The 26,219-nt window shown below is 36.2% G+C and overlaps 1 protein-coding gene and 1 long non-coding RNA gene across 2 annotated transcripts in view; one reads left to right on the forward strand and one right to left on the reverse strand.

The window, feature by feature from the left end:
- The window catches only part of AGBL3 (AGBL carboxypeptidase 3), a 58,467-nt gene that overhangs the window by 19,638 nt on the left and 12,610 nt on the right, over nucleotides 1-26,219 (forward strand). The window contains exons 7-14 of the mRNA XM_088018518.1: nucleotides 2,225-2,387; nucleotides 3,517-3,643; nucleotides 4,598-4,698; nucleotides 4,919-5,031; nucleotides 5,876-5,942; nucleotides 10,239-10,325; nucleotides 13,431-13,488; nucleotides 14,843-14,908. Coding sequence (XP_087874644.1) covers nucleotides 2,225-2,387; nucleotides 3,517-3,643; nucleotides 4,598-4,698; nucleotides 4,919-5,031; nucleotides 5,876-5,942; nucleotides 10,239-10,325; nucleotides 13,431-13,488; nucleotides 14,843-14,908 — 782 coding nt within the window. The remainder of the gene's footprint in view (nucleotides 1-2,224; nucleotides 2,388-3,516; nucleotides 3,644-4,597; nucleotides 4,699-4,918; nucleotides 5,032-5,875; nucleotides 5,943-10,238; nucleotides 10,326-13,430; nucleotides 13,489-14,842; nucleotides 14,909-26,219) is intronic.
- LOC148162543 (uncharacterized) overlaps nucleotides 1-26,219 on the reverse strand; it is a 62,709-nt gene that overhangs the window by 5,086 nt on the left and 31,404 nt on the right. Inside the window, exons 4-5 of the long non-coding RNA XR_015766783.1 lie at nucleotides 17,507-17,602; nucleotides 2,659-2,694 (exon numbers count right to left, since the gene is read on the reverse strand). This is a non-coding gene — a long non-coding RNA (uncharacterized LOC148162543). The remainder of the gene's footprint in view (nucleotides 1-2,658; nucleotides 2,695-17,506; nucleotides 17,603-26,219) is intronic.

Raw genomic sequence — 26,219 nt, forward strand, 5'->3', positions numbered from 1 at the left:
CCAAGGCCCTTTGGCTTGTCTCTATGGAAAATACTTTAAATGTCTCCATTCTTCTCAGATTGCCTTGTCAGGTTAAGGCAGGAATCCAATCAGGTAGTTTCAGAAAGACTTCCAAGAGAGAAAACTACTTTAATGCAATTAATCATAGTTAGGTAAGTAGAATAAGATGTCACATATGTGTGGGAAGGCAAGCAGCTGTAAGTATATCTAAGATTTAGTATATTTAAGGAATATGAGAATAAGAAAGAGTAGATTTTAGTATAGGATGCTAGAATATCTTAGCCTGTGGGTAAGAAGAAAGACCCAAACCATTTCTCAAGTGATTTAAATTCATGTAAAATTAGACCCTTTGGAAGTAATGAGATATCTTTGGGAATTACTTATTTTGATTTATGTGTAAGAAACTGAAAGATCATTAAAACTGGGGAAATGTTGGCCAAAAAATGTTCAGCATATTTCATATTTAAAGCCCTAACTTGATAATCTTGCTTTATAATCCACTTAGGTTACTAAAAACTTGTAATGATCATTTAGTGGCTTTATGTCAGTCTTATATTATCAATTCGAATTTATTGGGCACCAAATGAGAAAAGGGCAGTCAATTAATACATGTAACAGACCTCACTTTGGGATTTCGCTATAGTTTAAAGAAGTAGTATAGTTTATAGTCTAGTTTAAAGAAGTATTATTCCTAATAGAAGCTATGCTTTGAATATTTTGATTTTAGGTTTTAATATTTTTGTTATAAAAGTAATACATATATTACTACAAATATCATTGCTAACATTTTGGTATTTATCCTTCCAGGTATAACAAATAGTGTATGTAATATTGGTTATTTAAGTAATATAATGCATGAAGTTTAGAAATATGAAAAAAAGCAAAAAATGCCTGTCATCTTACCACCTTAATACCTCTTTTTTTTTTTTTTTTTACCTTTTTAAAGCCTCTCCATTAGTTATTTTCATCAATCAGTTTGGGGGGGCTTTTTTTTTTTTAAAGATTTTATTTATTTGACACAGACAAAACGAGAGAAGGAACACAAGCAGGGGGAGTGGGAGACAGAGAAGCAGGCTTCCTGCTGAGCAGGGAGCGGGATGCAGGGCTCGATCTCAGGACTCTGGGATCATGACCTGAGCCCAAGGCAGGTGCTTAACTGACTGAGCCACCCACGCGTCCCTAGGGGCTTGTTTTTTATTGCTTAAATATTCACTGAGTGCCTAAGTTATACAAGCTTAGGATTGTGCTCCTAAGAAATGTGTAATAATTTCCTTACTTATTAGAAATTTACCAGAAAAAAAATTCAAACTTTGGTACCATTTTTCTCAAAATAGTATTTACCACTTTAATCAAGGGTTGTATAATAATTGGCTTCAGCACCAGGTTGTCGAGTACTCAATTTTAACAAATATTTGGGTACTCTTGTGCATAGCACTGTTCTAGATGATCTGAAGCATTTCTTACCCTTAACAAGATTAAATATCAAAAATATGAAAACTTGGGCGCCTGGGTGGCTCAGTTGGTTAAGTGACTGCCTTCGGTTCAGGTCATGATCCTGGAGTCCCAGGATCGAGTCCCGCATCGGGCTCCCTGCTCAGTGGGGGGTCTGCTTCTCCCTCTGACCTTCTTCCCTCTCATGTTCTCTCTCTACCATTCTCTCTCTCTCAATAAAGAAATAAAAATCTTTAAATAAAAAAAAGAATATGAAAACTTTCCAAGGCAAATGTCAGCAAATGGTACCAATATTATGTGCTGTAGGAATTCAAAAAAAGAAAAATCTGTGGTCTTGACTGGTTAGGGAGTGAGACATGGAGTCAGCCTTGAGGGATGAGGGGCAGTATTTGTACTTACGGAAATGAAGAAAGTAGGTATTCTAGTCAGGAAGAATCTCTGTGAAAGCTAATGGGCAAAGTAGGAGTGAGCTGTTCTCTTTATGCGATGGAAAACCAGAATAATAAAGCAGAGGATCCTATTGGAGAGTCTTGGGAGTAAGGTAAATTTTGTCCTTATAATGGAAGGCAAGCATTCGTATTTTATATATAGCTAATAGGAAATTATTGTAGATGTCTTAAAATTGTTAATATGCGGTATGGATAAGAGAAAGAAGTTGAAAGTGAGGATATAAGAAATTCTGTTTATTTGGATATTAGACTTGTAAATCCATAGAAAAATGCAGAGGTAAAATTTGGTAACTCATTTAGTAACTTCTTTTTTTTCTCGGTAGATTGATGGAGAAACGAGAGGTTATTTTATATTGTGACCTTCATGGCCATAGTAGAAAAGAGAACATCTTCATGTATGGCTGTGATGGTAGTGATAGATGTAAAGCATTATACTTACAGCAACGAATCTTCCCACTTATGCTGAGCAAAAATTGTCCAGATAAAGTAAGACCATTTAAGATTTTTAACTTTTCCTTTATTACATGTTGCCCATGTGAGACTGCAGAATAGATCACCTTGTTCAGTAAACTGCTTTTTTATTTAGTTCTTTCGACTGCCTTATAGTTGACCATAAAAAAGCAACTACGTGGAATATTTAGTGACAAATAATTTGAAATGTGAAGGAAAAAAATGCACCTTATCTTACACCATACCTAATGATAAAAGACTGTTTTCCTTATAAGGGCAGGAACAAGGCCAGGATAACCACACTTACCTCTTCAATTCAGCCTTATGCTGGAGGTTCTAAGTGCTGAAAGGCAAGATAAAGAAAGAAAAGGCAGACACTTTGGAATAAAGATGACATGATTGTCTTCATAGAAAATCCAAAGCAATGCACCAAAAAACCTTCCTAGAACTAATAAGTGAGTTTAGCAATGTCCTACATGACAAGATCCCCCCTCAGAAATAAACTACATTTGTATATACTCACACTGAACAATCGCAAACCAAAACTGAAAATGACACCATTTACTGTAGCTTCAAAATAAATAATTGTGACTGCAAAGGAATAACACAAGGGAGTTTTTTAGAGGTGATGGAACTGTCCTATATCCTGATTGTGGTAGTGGCTACACAAATCTATACATTTGTCAAACTCATAGGATGGAACACAAGTTAATTTTATTATAAATAAAAAAATAGCAAAAACTTTTTAGAGAGACTGACGTTATAACAGTCTTTCAGGACAGCTTTCCAATGATTAAGCTTGTAAAAGTAAAGCACCCTTATTTTATTCAAAACATCTACATTAATTTTATTCTTAAACATATTTAAGCCCTTTCCTATAACTTTTTTGAAGTATAAGAGCTTATCCCAACAGAATCAAGAATGCATATGTTATATATAAAAAGTAAAATTTATTGCCAGTGTTCTCAAATCTGTACTTCTGAGAAATGAAAATATGTCATCCTTAAAATAAGTTATTTCCACTGGTTTGGAAATAAAAGTAGCCCCTGAAGCTTTAGAGAGAATTACTGCATTTGCACTACTTTCTCATTTTCAACCCTACTTCCTAAGAAAGACATTGTACTCAGAAAAACACATTTTCTCATTTTTATTTGCTTCTTTTTAGTTTTCATTCTCAGCTTGCAAGTTTAATGTTCAGAAGAGCAAAGAGGGAACAGGAAGGGTAGTAATGTGGAAAATGGGAATCAGAAACAGCTTTACCATGGAGGCTACTTTTTGTGGCTCTACCCTGGGTAAGACCAAGTATTCTCATTCATGGCTCTCAGAGTTTTAAACCAAAGAAATATTTTTAGTGTGAGATTAACTGGGTGGACAATTTGATAGTGGGCACTTCCTTCCCACTTAGATACATGCTGGTGTCCAGTTGCTTCTATATATAGGATGAACAAACTACCACTCTGTATCTCCATCTCATCATTTCTCTTTGTTTAGAAAACAAAGTGTTAGCATATAGATAGAATACCTAACTGGTTATTTCATGAACTCATCTTTAATTGCTTGTTTTCATTTTGTTTTTAAGGAGTCCTTACAGATGACTTGTGATTTCAAGAAAAAGCAATGCTCATACTTAACATATCAGGATAGAAATGTTTTTGGTGGATTTGCTATTTGCAAGTCAAAGTAGACTGGGTTTGTTGGGGGTTCTTAGAGGGGGTCAATTTATATTTTAATGGAAGCACTCGGTTCCTTTAACTAAAAATGAAAGCGTGCTCTCTAGTTCCATTTAAGAAATCTTTTAGTCACATCTAGTTTACCCTTAGAATACTCCGTATTAAGAAAATTGTTACATTTTTAGAAAATTTATTGACTCGAAAGTGCTAGAAATCCACACGTATAATTTGTTTTTTAAAGCACCTTGAAACTGATACAACACTATGATGATGAAAACATTAAAATATTTACCCGCATTTTTCACTAATTATGAGTGTAACTGGTAACCAAATATTCCATAATTTCTTACTAAATTTTCTTCTGCCTTACAACACAGACTAATACGTGTTAAGTCAGCTCCGATCCAGGGGTGGAGAGGGGAGGAGGACCTTCCCCAAGGAAGAAAATCCAGAGGACAGCTAGGAACCATATCAGATGTTTTGTTTATTTATACTCTGTTTTACCGTTTAGGCCTACCAATTAAGGACAAGTGATTAACTCATCCTCAATGGTGGATAAACTTATTGATATTTTAGGTAATAAACGGGGCACTCATTTCAACACAAAAGACTTGGAGTCAGTGGGATACCATTTTTGTGATTCTCTCTTGGATTATTGTGATCCAGACCGAACCAAGGTAAGCAAAGTCCATTTGGTAATGTAGCAAACTCAAGTTTATGAGGTAATATAACTAATTAAGGGCCTATGGCAGTTGTTTCTCTTTTAATATCCTAACAGTGTTTGAGGTTTCTAGTACTTGGTGTCCCCCTAGCTATTGTTCCAGGTGTCTATAAATATTCAATTAGTTTAATTAGGAAATAGAGTTAATTTGTAATTAATTTATCATTTTCCCCTAGTATTATCAGTGCTTGAAAGAATTAGAAGAAATGGAAAAACATATAAACTTGGAAAAAATCCTTGAGTATTCAGATACTTCTCTGAAAGAAATGACACTGGATCTAGAGTCTAGGTAAGTCAAGATGGTGGATGTAACATAGTTTGTGCTGTGTTACTGTGCTCTTTATAATAACAGGAGGATATAAAATTCTGTCTCAACTGAAAATCCCAACTATAGGTGGAGGAAAAGTTTTCCATGCACTTTACTTTGGTCCAGCTTCATTAAGACTTCAGTTATTTATTCAAGTAATATGAATTGAACACCTATTATGTCCTGTACATGAAAGACATACTCAAATCGTTTTTGATGCTGACATTACCCACAGAGAATTGACACATTTATAGAGATGCCACATACATACTCTAAATTAGCGAATAACAAATGCAAAACTTAATGCTAAGGGAATGTTGTTGGAAGAATGAAGGTACTAATTTTGTACAGTTTCCTATAGGAAAGACAGAACAAATGTTTGTTTCTTTTCCTTTATTTATAAATTTTCAGACCTTGCATTAGTGCCCCTGCAACCTCCAGAGGTGACTAATAAGTTTGTTTGCAGATGGAGAGTATCATTTTGAACTCATGGATTTGTTTCTATTTGATGTGTTCCAATTTCAGTCATTGTTCTTCTCATACTCTGAGATGGCTAGAACTATGACATCTTCACTTTGTAATATTTACAAATTTATTTGTGATGTTTACCTTTGTAAACATTCTTCTTATAATTAGAACCATTTTTACCATTTCAATAATAGGATAAAAGCAACAGTTAAAATTTTAAAATGCCACCAAAATGTTATTTATTATTATTTTTATACTTAAAATAGATTGTTTATAAATTAAACATTGTAACTTTAAATAAAATATAAATATAATTAAAATAACCTAATAATTATTATATCAAAGTTATTTTTTGTAGCAGCCGAGGCTCCAACAGTTCAGAATCCAATGAGTCTCAGACTTATCTTCTCAAGTTAACTTCTCAGGTATGATTGAGAATCTCTGCCTATGGTATGGATATACCAAATAGGTATTCTTCTCATTGTGACTAACAATCAGACAAAAATATGCTTGCAGTTGTGTAGTTACTGTATAGCAGTAACTGCTGCTTTCTGATTATGTGACGTATCTTTAAATCATAGAATTTTCTATCCTTAGGATTTTTAGCACACTTACTTTCAAGATCCAGACAGCTTACTTCTCAAAAGCCACACCACTTGTTAATGAGAGTTGGTAGCCTAACATACATCACTTGACTGCAAATTCAATATTCATTTATTCTTTTATTTAACAACTATATATTGAGCTTCAGCTATGTGTTGGCGATAGAGCAGTGAACAAAAAATGAGACAAAAATCCTCTTTCATTACTTATATTCTAGTTGGTGGAAATAAAAAATGAGAAATAAGTAAAATATGTACCAGGTAATGGTAAGTGCCTTAGGAGAAATTAGAATAGGAGAAGTAGGGAGTTCAGGTGGTACTGAACGTTTATGCCCCCACCAAATACATATGTTGAAACCCTAACCCTCAATGTGATGGTATTAGGAGGTGACTAAGACAAACTAAGACACTGCTCTCTTAGTACCAAATGTGGGTGCTGCTGTAACAAATACCTAAAAATGTGGAACTTGCTTTGGAATTCGATAATGGGTAGAGGCCAGCAGAGCTTTGAAGTGCATGTTAGAAAATGCTGATTGCCACGAAGGAACTTCCAAAGGTGATTCTGGTAGGGGCTCAGAAAGGAAAGAGGGGGAGTGAGTTTCCATCTTCTTAAAGAATACACAAATAATCACGTACAGAACATTAGCAAAAATATGAATATTAAAGGTAATTTTCATGAAGTCTCAGAAACAAACATGCTATTGGCTGATGGAGAAAATTTTAATCCTGACTATAAAGAATTTGGCTGAATTGTGTTTGTGTTCTCTTGTTTTATGGAAGGTAGAACTTGTGAGTGTTATTTGGGATCCATCACCCCATCCTTCTTTTCTGTTTCTCCCTTTGGGAATGTCTGTCCTATGCCTATCCCACCACTGTATTTTGGAAGCACATAACTTGGAATGGAATGGGATGGAATGAATGCATTTTTCATGAGAGAAGGACTTGAATTTGGAGGGCCCAGGGAGAGAATGCTATGCCTGAATATTTCTATCTCCCCCAAATTCATATGTTGAAATTATAATGCCCAATATGATGGAACCAGAAGGTGGGCCCTTTGGGAGGTGATTAGGTCATGAGGCCAGAGCCCTCTGAGTGGGATTAGTACCTTAGAGGCTCCAGAGAGGTCCCTAGCCCCTTCTACCATATAAGGATACAATAAGACATCTGCAGCCCAAAAGAGAGCCCTCACCTGACCATACTACCACAATGATCTCAACCTTTTCCCTGAAGAACTATGAGAAATAAATTTCCATTATTTTCAGCCAACCACTCTGCAGTATTTTGTTATAGCAGCTGAATGGAATAAGATAGATGTATTAGTTTTCTATTGCTGAGTAACAAATTACCCCAAGCAGCAGCTTAAAACTTTTCAGATACTTATTATCACACCATTTCTGTGAGACAGGGATTTAGGAGTGGCTTTGCTGGATGCTTCTGTCTAATGTCTCTCAAAAGAGTGCTGTGAAGGTATTGGTCAGGCTATGGTCTCATCTGAAGGCCCGAGGAAGGATCCACTTTTAATCTCGCTTGCATAATTGTTAACAAAATTCAGTTCTTCAGAGGCTTTTGGGCTAAAGACCTTAGTCCCTTATTGGCTGTTGGCCTTCAATATCCTAGCCAAAAAATCACTGACAAATTCAGTGTTGTCAAGTTTTGTCCTATGTTTTTTTCTAAGACTTTTATCCTTTTAGGTCTTACATTTAGGTCCTTAATCTATTTTGAGTTAATTTTTTATATTTGGTATTAGGTAAGTGTCCAATTTCATTCCTTTGCAAGTGGATATCCAGTTTTCTGAGCACCATCTGTTGATGTAATAATGTAGAATAAATTATTCTTTAATTGTGTATAAAAGTGCAATTGATTTTTTTGTGTTGACTTTGTATCCTACTACACTGATTTAATTTATTAGTTCAAACAGGTTTTTTGTGGAATCTTTAGGGTTTTTAAAATGTAAGATCATGTCATCTACAGAGATCATTTTCTTATTTTCCCATTTCAATGCCTTTTATTCAGTTTTCATGCTTAATTGCTCTGGCTAGAACTTCCAGTATTGTGTTGAATAGAAGTGATAAAAACAGACATCCTTGCCTTGTTCCTGATCTTAAAGGAAATGCTTTCAGCCTTCACCATGAACATAATGTTAGCTGTTGATTTTTCGTACATGACTTTTCTTGTGTTGAGGTAGATTCCTTGTATGCCTTGTTTGTTGGGATTTTTTAATGGTGAAAGGGTGTTGAATTTTGTAAAATGCCTTTTCTGCATCAGTTGAGATGATCATGTGGGGTTTTTTCCTTCATTCTGTTGATGTGGTGTTTTACATTGATCAACTTGGTATGTTGAACCATCCTTGCATGCCAGGAATAAATCCTATTTGGTCATTGTGTACAGTCCTTTTAACATGCTGCTGAATTTAATTTGTTAGTATTTTGTTGAGGATTTTTTGCATGAATGTCATAAGAGATGCTGGTCTTTATTTATTTTTTGTAGTGTCTGTCTGGCTTTAGTAGTAGAATAATGCTGGCCTCATAGAATTAGGAAGGGTTCCCTCCTCTTTGGTTTTTTAGAAAAGTTTGAGGACTGGTATTAGTTCTTCAAATGTTTGGTAGAATTCTCCCAGAAAGCCATCAGGTCTAGGGTTTGTTGTTGGGAGATTTTTGATTTACTGATTCAATCTCCTTACTAGTTATTCATCTGTTCATATTTTCTATCTCTTTGTAATACAGTCTTGCTAGGTTTTGTGTTTCTAGGAATTTGTTCTTTCATCTAGGTTATCTAATTTGTTGGTACATAATTTTAATAATAAGTCTTAATAAGTTTTAAAAGATAGCTGTCTTACAAAGTATCTTCTCTGATCACAACAGGATGAAACTGCATTAATAACTTTTTTCTTTAAATGTGTTAGTCTCTTATATGGAAAACAGAAAGTGCTCTTTAAAACCATTGTTACAAAAATATACTAGCTTTTATAATTGCCTGTGTTGCTACCTTGAGATCTTTATTTCTCTCTACAGATTTCAAGTTAGTGTCCAGTGTCTTTTCATTTCACCTTGCAGGACTCCCTTGAACATTTCCAACAGGATGTGTCTAGTGGTCACAAACAAAAACTGAGGGAGTTCATCTGGGAATGTCTTAATTTTTTCCTATTTTTGAAGGACAATAATGCCATTTTTTAAAGCACTTTGAATATGTTGGTGCACTATCTTCTGACCTCCAAAGTTTCTGATAAGATATCTAATAATTTTGTTTCAAGATTTTATTTACTTATTAGAGAGCAGGAACACAAGCAGGGGGAGTGAGAGAGGGAGAAGCAGGCTTCCTGCTGAGCAGGGAGCCCAATGTGGGGCTCAATCCCAGGACCCTGGGATCACGACCTGAGCCGAAGGCAGACGCTCAACGACTGAGCCACCCAGATGCCCCCCCCCCTTTTTTTTTAGATTTATTTGTCTTAGAAGGACAGAACTTGTGAGAGGAGGGGCAGAGGGAAAGAATCTTCAAGTGGACTCTGTGCCAAGCATGGAGCCTGATGCAGAGCTCAGTCTCATGACTCTGAGATCATGACTTGAGCTGAAACCAAGAGTCAGGCTTAATCAACTGAGCCATGCTGGTGCCCCGAGAAATCTATAATCTTATTGAGGATTTTTGCATGTAACAATTTGCTTTTCTCTTGCTACCTTCAAGATTATCTTTGAAAGTTTGATTATAATGTATCTCATCATAGGTTTCTGAGTTCATCTTACTTGGGAGTTCATTGAGCTGCTTGGATTTTACATTCATGTCTTTCATCAAATTTGGGGAGTTTTCAGACATTTTTTCTTCACTTATTGGCATTTCTGGATTGCTGGTTTCTCCAGTTCTTAACGCTGGGATGTATGAGGCAAAAACGAAATACAGGATCTACTTACCATCCTGCTGCCCCTCTGCTCTACCCCTCACTGGTCTGCCTTTCCACTTTTTAGAGCCTCTTATGTTTAACTTCTATATAATACTCAGGGGTTTTAGTTGTACTTAGAGGAATAGAAAAATACTTCCTAGAACTGGAAGTCTCAAGATAGTTTTATGTCCACATATATACTGTCTTTGACGTGTTACATATTGATTTTAAATGATTCTGTTATTTAGATAAAAAGCAAGAAAAAACACCTGAAAACAAAGAAGGAAAGAAATTCTACCATAGCAAGTCATCAAAACACCAGAGAAGAGCAAAAGGTATGCATTGATCTGGTTATTAACGGTTTTTGAAAAAAATGGTTGCAGGAGAATGGCAAGTCATTTCTTGTTACACTTCCTATGCCCTAATTGTTTTCCCCAGGAAAAGTTAATGATTACAACTTTGCTCATATTATTTCCTATTTATAAAAACACAAAAGAACCCTGACAGATGAGAGGTGGGTTTTATTAAGGTACTATATTTAAATTTCACTTAGTTTACTCTGAAAAGTATTTGAAGCATCTTACAAAGATACATCTAGGATAGAAATTAAAAGAAAGAAAGCTAATTAAAACAAAAATTAGATGGCAGTACAAAAATGTGAGATTCTGCTGCGATACTGACTTCCATCATGATAGCATGAGGAGCTCTGCAAATCCATTCACCAAGCAAAAATTGGTGAACACCCCCCCCCACACACCATTTAAAGGTTCTGGAAATTGTCCTAAGGGCAGACAGCAAATGAAAAAAAACATCTGTGAAAATCTAAAACTTGGTAAAAAGAAAACAGCAAGAGCCTGTGGTATTTGAATCAAGATCTGCCCCTCCCCCCCCGAGTCCAGTGAGACTGAAACTCCACTCCTGACTAGTGCGGCCAAGAACACAGGGCCCCCTCTCTCCACAGATGCTATCTTCCCAAGGAGGGCAGGGCATCAGTATTTCCTAGCCTGCCTCCAGGTCCCTGTTGTTGGGGCGAAGTTCCAGGTGAGTGCAGCCAAGAGGTGGGCGCTCCCTTCTTCTATCCAGGCCCCATTCGTGAGACAGAGATTCTGCCGGGAATGCTACATGACATATTTTGGCCGCAACTGCCCTTGCCCTAGCTTGTAAAATGGAGATTCCACCCCGAAGAGGCCGAGAGAGAAGGCCTGAGGCTACTGCCCTCTTTCCACCTACAGCTCAGCTCCTAAAGTGGGTGTCCCTGAGAGAAGAGGGCCATTGTCCCCACCCCCAAGTCCAGAGACACTCAGGTCAAAAATTCTGCCTTTGGGGAGAACCAGACAAAAACAGATAGTTTTTTTTTTTTTTAAAGAACTTTATTTTGAAAGAATTACATAGTCACAGGAAGTTGTAAAGAAATGTATGTACAGGAGGTCTGCTGCATCCTGTACTACTTCTCCAGTGTTACCATCCTGCATACATTATACTGTATCGATGCCATGAAACTGACGCTGAATCCTGCATACATTATACTGTATCGATGCCATGAAACTGACGCTGACAGTCCACAGAGCTTACAGTTTACCAGTATGCATGCACTCATTTGTGTGCAGTATTCCTCATAAATTTTTAATTCTAGTTCAGTACACTGTTAGAGTAATATTGCATATTTTTACAATGATTTTTGTTTGTAAATTGTGCAGTCTAAGCAACGTGGGTATGCTTGGGAGAGGGTCAAGATTATAAAAAAAAATTTGGGAAACCAATTTCAGTGTGTTAAGTCATTTACAGAACCCAATAACCAAAGTAGATTTTGTTTGGGGGGATTGTTTTTTAGTTTTGTATGTAGATTTTGTGAGACACATACTTCTCATAAACATATCCACAGTTTTTTTATGTAAAATATAATAAATTCCTTTATATTAAATGTTTATATATTTTCCCCTTGATTGGAGCTTCAAATTTTTTATGAAATCAATCTATATTTAATATTGGATTTTCCAGTTGGAAAACAATCACTTGGTCATTTGAAAAGGCTGCACATTATAAGTATGCTTATAAACTAATAGGAGTTCTTAGCCATTGATCTTGAAGTTTATTTTCTAATCTTGGGCAAAAAAAGTGAACAGTATCATCTTAACTGAGCTTAATGCCTGAGGACAACTTAAATTCATGCTCTGAACTATTATTTTGTTTGTAAGACATCCATATATCCCAAAAATATTTTTAAGTTATTTTAAAGTATCTTAGTTAGCTTTATTTCCTACCGGACATTCTCAATAATTGATTTGGAAGACTTTCAACAAAAACAATTATAGATAACCGTGGTTAGAATTAGGAGATCATGTTCAAAAGGACACTGGCCTGGTGATTTTCAGTAGGATGAATGTAATAGTTTATTGTGGCTTACAGCATCATTTCAATCAAGGGAAGAGGGCTAAAAATGACTGAGTTCATCAAATCAGGTCTTATCACAAGTGAATTTCTCTAGCCTAATTTTACCTCTTGTCTCTCCAAATTCTAGTGATTATATAATACTGTTACTTTTAACTTTGTATAATTTTTTATAGAATATTTCCTTTCTCTGTGCCTTCAACAATCAAGTTTTGATTTTTTATAATTTCATTTTCATAATGATTATATTAAATTTTTTGTTCCCAAATTTATCTACAAAGAAGGTAATTTTAGTTTTTAACTATTTCATAGTCCACTTTTCATCATGAGTTGATATGCATAACATGTTGGCAAAAAATTGACATTTTCAATATTTTTTTCCTTTCCATTGCCCTTTTGGAAATTTCTGTATAATATCCACATACCACAGATGGAGAAACGAAAGTTTGAAAACAAACTTCTTGAAAAAGTTTGGTCACATGATTTATAGACTATTCAGGATTTGTTATAATTCTACAATGTTTTATGTCTCATTTAGTCTAGCTGGGTCATTATTGACAACTTCTTTTTCAAGGTAGAAAGCAATGTCATGTGTATGCTCTTACTCTGGACTTGGACAAGCTATGAGAAAATATTTTTCATCTTTTTTATATAAATATAGTTTTGTAATCAATTATACATTTTCACACAATTTTATGTATTTTTACTCATTTCATATTCTTACCTTCCTACATCTTTCTCATTTAAATGAGATTGTAAGCATACATTTTTTTCTCTTTCTCCCTGTAAATAAATTCTATATGAAGTAAAAAAATTTAACTCCTAGTAGTGCCAAAATATCAATATTTTCTTCTTCTCATTGCTGCAGGAGAAAAGTAGTGTTATGAAAGGCATTAGGAGGTTCTGATTTAAGAGAGATTTTTGTCTACTCTAAACCTATGATGATAAAATGAGAAATGTTGAAAACTATACCAAGGATGATATAGGAAATATACCGCATTTTCATGTTTATAACATAGTATTGTTTTCCTTTTGGTTCTGTGTTCCATTAGGCATGTGATAAAGGACATTTAGTGCAAAGACATAGAGAATCAAATTCTGATGTGAAAGGTAATGTTCTGCTTCTACCCTCTCAACAATTCATTCATTCAGTGAACACTTTCTGTGCCACAACTTTGAGGTTTCCAGTGTGCCTGGTGCTAGGGATATTAAGAAGTATACTATACCATTTCTTACTCTCAGGAGCTCATCTTTTAATAGGGGGAGAAAAACAAGTAAACAAATTAAGTGCAGTATTACAGGTGCAATGCCAGTATTCTAGACTGGGTTCCTAGAGAGCACGAGGAAGGAGTGGTCAACTACACTGGAGGGTTGGAGTGAGTGGTTCATGAACCTGATGGAGATCTCTGATTTGAGAGGTTTTTCCCCAAACAATATAGGGATTTTATGTTTTAGAAACCATCTTGGTCTTCTCATTTCTTAATAGAGGACGAGCCCAGGAGAATAAAATTGTGGACTATTCATTTGCTTCTGCTGGAATCTGCTAAGTTGGATATGAATTTGACTCTGTATTTGCATTACTCCCATCCAAGTACTAACCAGGCCCAACCCTGCTTAGCTTCCGAGATCAGATGAGATTGGGCCATTCAGGGTGGTATGGTCCTAACTCTACTTGCATTACTATACATTTATACCACACTTATTTCCAAAAAAGGATTTGAGATAACCTAATTAAAAAAATATATATACATGTATATATATCCATTTAGTTTATGATCTAGCAGGCTAACTAGAAATAGAAATGGGAATAAGAACCACACCAAGGAAAGAGGAAAATTCTATTATACCTAATAAGGTTAATTGACTTGAAATTTAACTACTCTTTCTCATAGTGATCATACAAGAAAATCATTTTATATATAACTTTAATATATTCTGTTGAAAATTTAATATCAAAAATCAGAACTGAAAAGCACCTTTTAGAATACTTATTTTAGACCTTTTTCTAGGTCTGAGCACATATATTCCATGTTAATCACAGAATGTTCATGTTTTGCAACCTACATTTTCATTTAAAATTACAGTGTATTATAAACTTCTTTACATATGTTATTAAATGGTGGCAAAGTATTCCATTGTAGTAGTGAACCTTAAATTTAGCTACCTCCATTGTTAATTTTGCTTATTTTCTGTTACAATAATGAATACCTTATAACTCTGTGTATATTCTTATTTATGATAGATTCCTAGAAAGGAATTGCTGACCCAAAGGGTATGAACATTTTTAAGACTTTTACCATAAAGAGCAAAAATGCAACAAAAATTCATATTTGAGAACTGTCTGTATTAATTTATTGAGCTAAACTACATGTTACCTTCTAGCCTTTTTTGTTTAGAAAAAGAAAAAATATGAAGTGTAAAAAATTATTTTCATGCTACTAATGATTTTTATCATCTTTTCTAGATATAAAGCCAAATGTATCAGATAATTATATATTTGATTATTTCAGAAGACCATTCCCTAATCAAGGTGTGGGTGAGTAAACTAGGGATATAGACAGTAATGAGTGCTCACAAATCATCTGAATGTGAGTTATTTAACCATATGTATCTGATCAAGATTTACGTGTAAGAAACTAGATTATCTTCAAACCAATAGCCAAGGAGAAATTCACCTTCTCAGAAATTTGTGTATCTCAAATTTTTATTTTTCTCTCTAGCTCTAGAAATTCATAAAGCCAGTAGAATTTCATATGTCAAATTGCTTGTAATTTTTACATAGTCAAAATTAAAAAAATACCTCATTGTCTAACCTCTTCATTCCCATCTCATGACTCCTAGAGAAGAGAGAAGCCCTTGAGAGTCCTCTAGCCTCACCTATTCATTCCAGCATCCAGCTTCATCCAGCCCTTGATTCACTGCGCTTGGTGACAAGTAGTTTACCTGGTTGCCATACAGTTCATTCCATTGCTAGAGAGCTGTAGCACTGAAAATGTTTTTTATGTTGAGCTAAAAACATGTGCCCCTGTAAAGTTCATCCACCTCTTTAATTACACAAAATAAAAAGTAGAATAACCTTAAAGGTAAATATTTCTGACAGACTCATTTTCCCTGATGCTCCTTGAAAAATGAGAACAAATGAGATTCTCCTTGTAATGCCTCTTCCAAGATAGTATTTTTTTAAAGCTATCCTGTATTTCCCGGAAACTTTCCTTCCATTCTTTCAGCCATCCACAATATAGCATGATTCAAGTCCTTTTCCACCTGATTTTATTCTCTCCTGTCACTGTTCAAGCTTGAATGAAACTGAACACAGTACTACAGATGTTGGCTAGTAGGTGTACAATAAATCATCACTCTCATTTGCTGCTTTTTAGATACTCGTTTTCCATTAATGCAGCCTAAGGTTGCATCTGTCTTTTGGAACCTATCCTAAAGCATTGATAAATTCGATTTGTGTATACTCAAACCTATAAAGTTTTGTTTTCATTGTGTTGCTGCTTAGTGTCTCCTCCATCTTTGGCTTCAGTTGGTATTTTGGTTCAGTGTTCTGGGCCTTAAATTTATTCTTGCTAAATTAAATCATCTTATATTCAGCCTTTCATGAACTCTTGATCTTGTGTCATGTTGTACTCTCGATATATTTATATGTATGCATATACAGATGGACATATCTATAAATATGCATCTGACCTCTTGTCAAAGCTTTAGACTTATATTTAACTATCTCTTAAACATCTCCACAGAGATGTCCCACATATCCAAATTCAAGTTCATCTAATTCTACACTAAATGCTGTTCCTCTTGTATTCTCCATAACCTTGGTAGCAGTACTATCTACATAACCACCCGTTTCAAGCTAGCAACATGACAGTTACCGTTTGTCCTCCTTTCATTTCCATCCCTCAGATTCAGTCAGCCACTGAATCCAGTGATTTTTGCCTCAGAATCTCTTCATCTCCATTTTAACTGTCATCATTCTTTTCAGACTCTTATCACCTGTTTACGAGATTTCTAATTGGCTTCCTTGCCACCAATATTGTCATCCTAATTCCACTTTTCATAGTACCATAAAAGTCATCAAAAACACCAATCAGATTATGTAAAACGACTACCTAAAGACTTTCACTAATTCCTAGTTTCCTAGCAGGGTTTGAAGTTGGCACAGTCCTAAAACTTAAAAAAAAAAAAAAATTAGCCTACAAAAATTTAACTCTTAATTTTGAAATAATTTCAAGGATAGTATGAAGAACTCTACCTAATATTCCCCCCAATCCATTTTTTTGCAGACATCATGTGTCTTTATTCCTTAACAGCTTCAACATATATTTTCCAAGAACAAGAACACTGTCTTACATTAAAATCAGGAAATTCAACTTTGATATACAAAATGTAGCAATAATGTCCTTTAGAGCAAAAGTCGCATTTTTTTTAAGATTTTTTTTTTTTTTTTTATTTGAGAGAGCAAGCAAGTGCACAAGCAGGGATAGGGATAAAGGCAGAGGGAGAAGCAGACTCCCCGCGGAGCAGGGAGCCCGCTGCGGGGCTCGATCCCAGGACCCTGGGACCATGACCTGAGCTGAAGGCAGATGCTTAACCAACTGACCCACCCAGGTGCCCCAAAAATCACATTTAAATGCCACATCCCTTTATTCTTTCAGTTTGAAATAGCCGCTTAGCCTTTCCTTGTCATGCACAGCCCTGGCATTTTTGAAAATCATGGGCCTGTTGTCTTATAGAATGTTTGGTTTTAAAGTTTTAATACATGTGAGAATTACCTGGGAAGTTTATGGAAACCCCAGCTTCTGATTTTGAGCTGGTCTTTGTAGTCAACCCCTGAATCTACATTTTTTAGAAGGTACTTAAGATAACTCTGATGTTGGCTGGGGCGCCTGGGTGGCTCAGTTGTTAAGTGTCTGCCTTCAGCTCAGGTCATGATCCTGGGGTCCTGGGATCGAGCCCCACATTGGGCTCCCTGCTCTGCGGGAAGCCAGCTTCTCCCTCTCCTTCTGCCTCTGTTTGTGTTCCCTCTCTCATTGTTTCTCTCTGTCAAATAATAAAATCTTTAAAAAAAAAAAAAAAGATAATTCTGATGTTGGCAATTTGCAGACCATACTTAGTAACTCACCACTTCGGGAGCTATCCTGAGAGATGGTGAAAGGCCAAACAGTTAGGACCTAGCCCATCAAACCCTTCTTCATCCACATAGCTTTCTTTCGATAATCTGTTTAAAAGAAAAAGATTTTTTGACAACCACTTGCTACAGCATAGAAACCAAGTTATATAACATGATGTACAAGACTTCCAATGAACTGGTTCCTGACTACCTCTCCAGTTTTACCTCTTGCCATTCTCTGCCTTTTACTTTAGACCTCAGCAAAGATGATCTTCTTGTAGCCTCAGAATATATCAGTTTTACCACACTATGCCTTTGCTCCTGCTGTCGTCTTTGCCTGAAACATAATTCTCCCCCTCTTTAACTAGAATAGCTACTCATCATTTAAGGAGTAGGTATTGAATTTTAGTAAGACTCATATACAGTTCATTTCAAGAAGAGTGAGTTAGATTGAGTGATAATGATATGCACAAACTACTCTGATTGTTCAGAGAACAGGATCAAATCCAGCCTGGAAATCTTGGGGAATGTTTTCTTGAAGGAATTGATCCTTAAATTATGATGCAGCCTTAAATGACAAAATTGGGCACTTAGCAGAGAGTCACTTCCTTGAATTCTTAAAAAAAAAAAAAATTTTTTTTTTTGTCAGTGGTTTTGTGATCTTAAATTCTTTCCTTACTTGAGATACAATATGTATGGGACTAGAAATAACTCATTCAGAGCCTTTTGACTTCTGTCATCTCTTACCAATATTTATTCTCCCCTTTCTAGAGAGAAGAAAACTCTATTTGATAGAAAGACAGAAGCAACTTAAGAGCTGAGGGATTCTGCTCTTTGTCATCCATCAGGATGATTATTATTAAAATAATCCCAGCAGTACAGATTTAAACATTCTGTGATATATATTCATTCTGAATATAGCTAAGTAAAATTTACATCTTGTTGTCAATATTTATTCATATCTTAACTCGATATTTTAACCTTCCTGACACTATTCTTCTATGTCTCAACCACTCTCTTATCAGTCTTTGTTATATAATCTCCTTACCATGTTTGTTCATGTTCTTTTAAAAATCTGATGGTTATCTGCTTCCCAGAAGGCTCAAGTTATACTGTTAGGGATTGTGCTAGATACTAGGATACAGTGGAAATACAGTCTATTCTCAGCAAATAGAGTGACAAGTAAAGAGACAACAGAAACATAATGGGATCAATGCTACCTGCTGTGTTATGGGATTATATAGGAGTTGTTTGGGGATAGGGGAGTACCAGAGAAATTATCTCAAGAAAGGCAACTGTTAGGATTCCAGGGGCCAATTTTTTTTTTTTAACCAAGATCTGAATCTATTAAGAATTAAGACAAAAAGACAAAATATTAGCAAACTGAATCCCACAACCTATTTAAGGATTGTGCACAATGACCAAACAGAATTTATCCCAGAAATGCAAGATTGATTTAACATATGAGAAAAGTAAACAATGTAGACTTCCAGGGACGATGGTGGAGTAGGAGGATCCTATGATCACCTCATCCCGTGGATACAACTAGATAACACCTGCATCAGAAAACGACCCAAAGACTGGCAGAACAGACTCTTCATAGCTAAATGTGGAGAAGAGGACACATCCTTGTCCTACCCCACAAGAGGAGGGTAGGAAGGGCAGAGATGAGATTGGGAGCTAAATGGACTGGTGGGACTATTTGCTATAGGGAGGAATGCCATGAATGTGGAAAGGAAAGAGTACCAGACCCTCACACCAAGCACCCCAGGCCTGGAGAACTTGCAAGAAAACAAGAGGGGCATAATCAGCAGGCCTTAATACTTGGAACTTTAAAAATCAGTAGGCTCAACTCTGGGAGAGCCAGGTGGGCAACAGGAAACTTCAGTCCTTAAAGAAACCCCACCCTTACAGAAACAGCACAACAAACAGCCCCACTGAGATACAGCATGAAAATAGCAGTTTGAAAAACATACGGGGTATTCAGGAGGGAGATTTGTTTACTTACCTCAGAGCATGTGCTGGAGGGACAGGGATCTTTGGGATACTTCTCCAGGAATAAAAGAACTGGCAGGTGCCATTTCCCTACCCCACCCCCTCAGCCTAGACACATGGACACCTGTGGGAAACAGTACAGTGCCAACACTCATGACCTAACTTGCTAACACTCTGCCCCACCCCACATTCTCCTTCAGACACAGCCCTCCAAGCAGGCCTTAGCTCCAAGTCATCTCCCACAGCAGACCTGCACAAACCCTGGTAACACCACATGAACTGCCCCTCCAATATCCCATTGGCAGGAACCCACCTAACGCAGTTCCACAGGCCTGAGAGGGTACATGCAGCTACGACAGAGAGCAGCACCACTCCAAAGTGACTCCCACACACACCAGTCCACCTGCAGCCCTAGCAGTGGGCTGGGGCAGACATGTAGTCTGACAACAGGCCCCACCCACCAACCAGAGCTTCTCAGACGACAACACAGGATAAGTGTCCAGCAGTTTGGTGCTATAGTATCTCTGGCAAATGCCTGGTATGACTCCAACTCAAGCCCAAAGCAGTCCCAGACTAGCACACTAACAAGACAGGATCAAAACCCTACCCACAACAGGCAAAAAGACAATGCAGGTGACTGGACTGGAGGCAAAAGTGGCTCAACCATAATAGTAGGGTGCACAAAATACAAGAGATGAGACACCCCTTAAGTACCAGGTTCTGGTGAACAGGGGACATTACATTACAGGGCACCACAGAACCTCTTCTTCATAGGCCACTACTTTGAAGAACAGGAGACGTAGCTGACTTTCCTAACACCTAGAAACAGACACTGAGAAATATGTTCCAAATGAAAGAAAAGGACAAAATCACAGCAAGAGAACTAAACAAAATGGAGATAAGTAAATGCTTGATAGAGAATTTAAAGTAATGTAATCACAAAGATACTCATTGGACTTATGGAAAGAATGGAGGACCTCAGTGATACCCTCAACAAAGAGACAGAAAACCAATCAGAGATGAAGAACTCAGTAACTGAAATTAAAAATACTTATTGGGGTCATGTAGTTGGAATAAATACTAGACTAGAGGAAAAAGAACAGATCAGTAACCTGGAGAACAGTAATGGAAAGCAGTCAAGCTGAACAGGAGAGAAAAACATAATAAAAATTGAAATTAGACTGAGAACTCAGTGACACCATCAGGTATAATGACATTTGCTTTATAAGGATCCATGAAGGAGAAGAGTGAGAAATGGGAGAAAATATATTTGAAGAAATAGCTGAAAACTTCCCAAATCTGGGGAAGGAAACAGAAATCCAGGTCCAGGAGGCACAGAAAGACCCCAGCAAAATCAACCCAAGGAGGTTCACACCAAGAGACACAGTAATTAAAACTGAAAAAAGCAGTGGTAACAAGAGAATTTTAAAAGTAGCTAGAAAAAAGAAAACAGTTACATACAAAGGAAACCCCATAAGGCTATCAGCTGATTTTTCAGCAGAAATTTTGCAGGCCAGAAGAGATTGTCATGATATATTCAAAGTGCTAAGAGGAAAAAAATAATACTCTGGCAGCCAATAATACCCTACCCAGCAAGGCCATCATTCAGAATAGAGGGAGAGAGAAAGAGTTTCCCAAATAAAAGTTAAAGGAATACATGACCCCAAAGCCAGCCTTACAAGAAATGTTAAAGGGGAGTCTTTGAGGGAAAGGAAAGACCATAAGCAGGAGTAAAAAAAGTAGGAAGCACAAAAGCAATAAAATTGTATCTATAAAAATCAGTCAAGGATTTCACGAAATAAAAGAATGTAAAATATGACACCATATACCTAAAATGGGGGGAGAGGAGTAAAGAATGAGTTCATAATTAAGCAACCGTCAATTTAATATAGACTGCTATATATATATAAGATGTTTTATACAAAACTAACGGTAACCACAAATAAAAAAATCAGTGATAATACAAAAAATAAAGAGAATGGAATCCAGGTATGTCACTAAAGAAAGCCAGCAAACCATGTGAGAGGAGAGTAAGATAAGAAAGGAACAGAGAAGAACTACAAAATCAACCATAAAACAAGTAACAAAATGGCTACAAGTACATACCTATCAATAATCACTTTGAGTGTAAATGGACTATTGCTCCAATCAAAAGACATAGGGTGTCAGAATGAATAAAAAAGAAGACCCATCTATATGCTGCCTACAAGAGACTCATTTAGACCTAAAGACGTGTGCACATTGAAAGCGAAGGAATGGAAAGACATTTATCATGCAAATGAAGTGAAAAAGCTGGGTAGCAATACTTACATCAGAAAAAATGGACTTCAAAACAAAGACTGTAGCAAGAGACAAAGAAGGACACTACATAATCATCAAGGGAACAGTCCAACAAGAAGTTATAACATTTATAAATAGTTACACACACAACATGGGATTACCCAAATACACAAAGCAGCTAGTAACAAAGTAATCAACAGTAATACAATAATAGTGGGGGGCTTGAACACCCACTTACATCAATGGATAGATCATTCAAACAGAAAATCAACAAAAACACAGTGGCTTTGAGTGACACATTGGACCAGATGGATGTAACAGATATATGCAGAACATTGCATCCTAAAACAGTGGAATACACATTTGACAAAGTACAACATCCATTCATGATAAAAGCCTTCAACAAAGTAAGGTTAGAGGAAACATACCTCAACATAATAAAGGCCATATATTTAAAAACCCACAGCTAACATCATATTTAATGGTGAAAAACTGAGAGCTTTTCCCCTAAGATCAGGAACAAGACAAGGATGTCCATTCATATCACTTTTATTCAACATAATACTGGAAGTCCTAGCAATCAGACAACAAAAAGAAGTAAAAAGCATCCAAATTTGTAAGGAAGAAATAAAACTTTCACTATTTGCAAATGACATGATACTATATATAGAAGACCCTTAAAGACTCCACCAAAAAACTGCTAAAACTGATTAGTGAATTCAGTAAGGTCACAGCATACAAAATCAATATACAGAAATTTGTTGCATTTCTATACACTAATAATAAAAAGAGAAATTAAAACAATCCCACTTACAATTTCACCAAAAATAATAGAAAGCCTAGGAATAAGCTTAACCAAGGAGGTAAAAGACCTGTATCCTGAAAATTATTAAACACTGATGAAAGAAATTGAAAACACAAATGGAAAGATATTCCATGCTCATGGATTGGAAGAGAAAATATGGTTAAAATGTCCATACTACCCAAAGCAATCTACCGATTTGATGTAATCCCTATCAAAATACTAACAGCATTTTTTTATAGAACTAGATCAAATAACACTAAAATCTGTGAACCACAAAAGACCCTGAATAGCCAAAGTAATCTTGAAAAAGAAGAACAAAAGTAGAGGTATCACAATCCCAGACTTCAAGATATGCTACAAAACTCTAGGAATCAAAACAGTACAATACCGGCACAAAAACAGACATACAGATCAGAATAGAGAGCCCTGAAATAAACCCCCAATTCTTTGGTCAGTTAATCTTTGACAAAGGAGGCAAGAATATGCAATGAGAAAAAGACAGTCTCTTCAACAACTGGTGAGGAGAAAAGTTGACAGCTACAGGCAAAAGAATGAAACTGGACCACTTTCTTACACCATACAGGAAAATAAACTCAAAATGGATTAAGGACTTAAATGTGAGACCTGAAACCATAAAAAGCCTACACTAAAAGAGCACAGGCATTGGCTGTGGCAACATTTTGCTAGATAGGCCTCCTAAGGCAAAGGAAACAAAAGCAAAATAAACTACTGAGACTACATCAAAATAAAAAACATTTGTACAGCAAAGGAAACAATCTGCAAAACTAAAAGACAACCTACCAAATGGGAGAAGATATTTGCAAATGACATGGCTGATAAACGGTTAGTATCTAGAATATATAAAGAACTGATACAACTCAACACCCAAAAAAACAAATAATCCAATTAAAAATGGGCAGAAGATATAAACAGACATTTCTCCAAAGACATACAAGATGGCCACTGACACATGAAAAGATGCTCAACATCACTCATCATCAGGAAAATGCAACTTAAAACCACAATGAGAGATCACCTCACAGTTGTCAGAATGGCTAAAATCAACAATGTAAGAAACAACAGGTGTTGGCAAGAATGTGGAGAAAGCAGTGCACCCTCATGCACTGTTGGTGGGAATGCAAGCTGGTGTGGCCACGGCAGAAAATAGTATGGAGATCCTCAAAAAATTAAAAAGAATTACCATGTGTTCCAGTAACTTCACTACTGGCTATTTACCCAAAGAATACAAGAACACTAATTCAAAAAGATCTATGCACCCCAATGTTTATTGCAGCATTATTTACAATAGGCAAGATATGGAAGCAATCCAAGCATTCTTCGTAGATGAATGGATACAGAAGATGTGGCATATATGCATAATGGAATATTAACCATAAAAAAGAATGAAATCTTGCCATTTGCAACAACATGGATGGAGGTAGAGGTATAATGCTAAGCGAAATAAGTCAGAGAAAGACAAATACTATGTGATTTCACTAACGTGGAATTTAAGAAACAAATGAACAAAGAGATAACACAAACTCTTAAATATAGAGAACTGGTGCTTACCAGAGGGGAGGTTGGGTAGGGGAATGGGCCAAACAGGTGAGATTAAGAGTATACTTATCATGAGGAGTACTTAGTAATGTATACAACTGCTGAATTACTATTTGTACACCTGAAACCAATATAACCTGTATGTTAATTATGCTGGAATTAAAAACAAAATTTTTAAAAAGAAAAAGAACTATGATTAATATGTTAAGCGCCCTAATGGGACAAGTAACCAACATGGAAAAACAGTGGGCAATATCAGCAAAGATCTGGAAGCATTTAAGAAAGAATCGAAACAAAATGCTAAAAACCAAAAACACTTAACAGAAATGAAGAATACCTTTGATACCTCATCAGTAGTAAACTAGAAGTGGTCAAGGAAAGAATCAGTGAGTTTAAGGATAGGTAAGACCAGCTTCCCAAACTGAAATGCAAAGAACAAGAAGGAGGAAAACAAACAATATCAAACGTCTGTGGGACAATTTTAGAAGATGTAATATATACACAATTGGGATGCCAGGAGGAGAGGAAAAAGAACAGAACCACGGAAAACAAATATTTGTATTGTTAATGTGTTGTCCAAATATAAACTGTACTTTGCTCGTGTATCTGCATAGTTGGCAGTGAAAAGGTAAAATTTGGCACATTTCATTCCGTCTATAAACTTCTATCAAAGAAAAGGAAAAGATCTTACCAGCTACATGTCTTCACACCTTGTACTAAAAAATAGTGTGACTTGCACCAGTCAGAATGGCTAAAATTAACAAGTCAGGAAACGACAGATGTTGGTGAGGATGCAGAACAAGGGGAACCCTCCTACACTGTTGGTGGGAATGCAAGCTGGTGCAGCCACTCTGGAAAACAGTATGGAGGTTCCTCAAAAAGTTGAAAATAGAGCTACCCTACAATCCAGCCATTGCACTACAGGGTATTTACCCCAAAGATACAAATGTAGGGATCCGAAGGGGCACATGCACCCCCAATGTTTATAACAGCAATGTCCACAGTAGCCAAACTATCGAAAGAGCCTAGATGTCCATCAACAGATGAATGGATAAAGATGTATGTGTGTGTATACACACACACATACACAATGGAATATTATGCAGCCATCAAGAAAATGAAATCTTGCCATTTGCAACAATGTGGATGGAACTAGAGGGTATTATGCTAAGCAAAATAAGTCAATCAGAGAAAGACAAGTATCATATGATCTCACTGATATGAGGAATTTGAGAAACAAGACAAAGGGTCATAGGGGAAGGGAGGGGAAAAATGAAACAAGATGAAACCAGAGAGGGAGGCAAACCATAAGAGACTCTTAATCTCAGGAAACAAACTGAGGGCTGCTGGAGTGGAGGGGGGTGGGAGGGATGGGGTGGCCGGATGATGGACATTGGGGAGGGTACGTACTATGGTAAGTGCTGTGAATTGTGTAAGACTGATGAATCACAGACCTGTAACAGACCCTGAAACAAATAATATATGTTAATTTAAAATTTTTTAAATTAATTAATTTTTAAAAATAGTGTGATTTGCTATCCTGTGATATTGAGACTTTCATAATGAAAATTTCTGGTCACTTTTTAGTTTCCTCAAAATTTGCAGAAACACTTAATGAAATTTTTGACTTTATAGAAAGGAAGAAGATTGCTTCCTTAGACCTGGGCCTACGAGATGTCTATCGTTGTTGCCAGCTATAGGCAAGCCATCAAAATGTTAGTCTGCCATTAAATCACATTTTCAACATGTGGGACAAGAAAAACGTCCCGTAATTTGGGAAGAGTTTGAAGATTAGAATATAGGGAAGCACCACAGTGAAATAATTTATATGCTGTTTCTCCAAAACTGTTTGAAGATCTCTGAAGAAGCACCAAGGACTGTAGAAAAGGATTCATTGCACCTGAACTCTTTGGTATTGTATGTAAGTTATGTCAAAAACTCACACAGTGGGAAAAAAAATGACTTTTAGGGAGAAGAAAGACTGCCTCAAAACTCAAAGATATGTCACCAGACAGGGGCAGCCAAATCAAACAGCCATGAAAAACTGTAATTTATTTGAAATCCACCTTCAGATTACCTCTTTGCTTT

Source organism: Eumetopias jubatus, unplaced genomic scaffold, assembly GCF_037043125.1.
Source record: "Eumetopias jubatus isolate StellerSeaLion01/CBP00866 unplaced genomic scaffold, mEumJub1_p1.0 scaffold_14, whole genome shotgun sequence".
NCBI classification, from domain to species: Eukaryota; Metazoa; Chordata; class Mammalia; order Carnivora; family Otariidae; genus Eumetopias; species Eumetopias jubatus.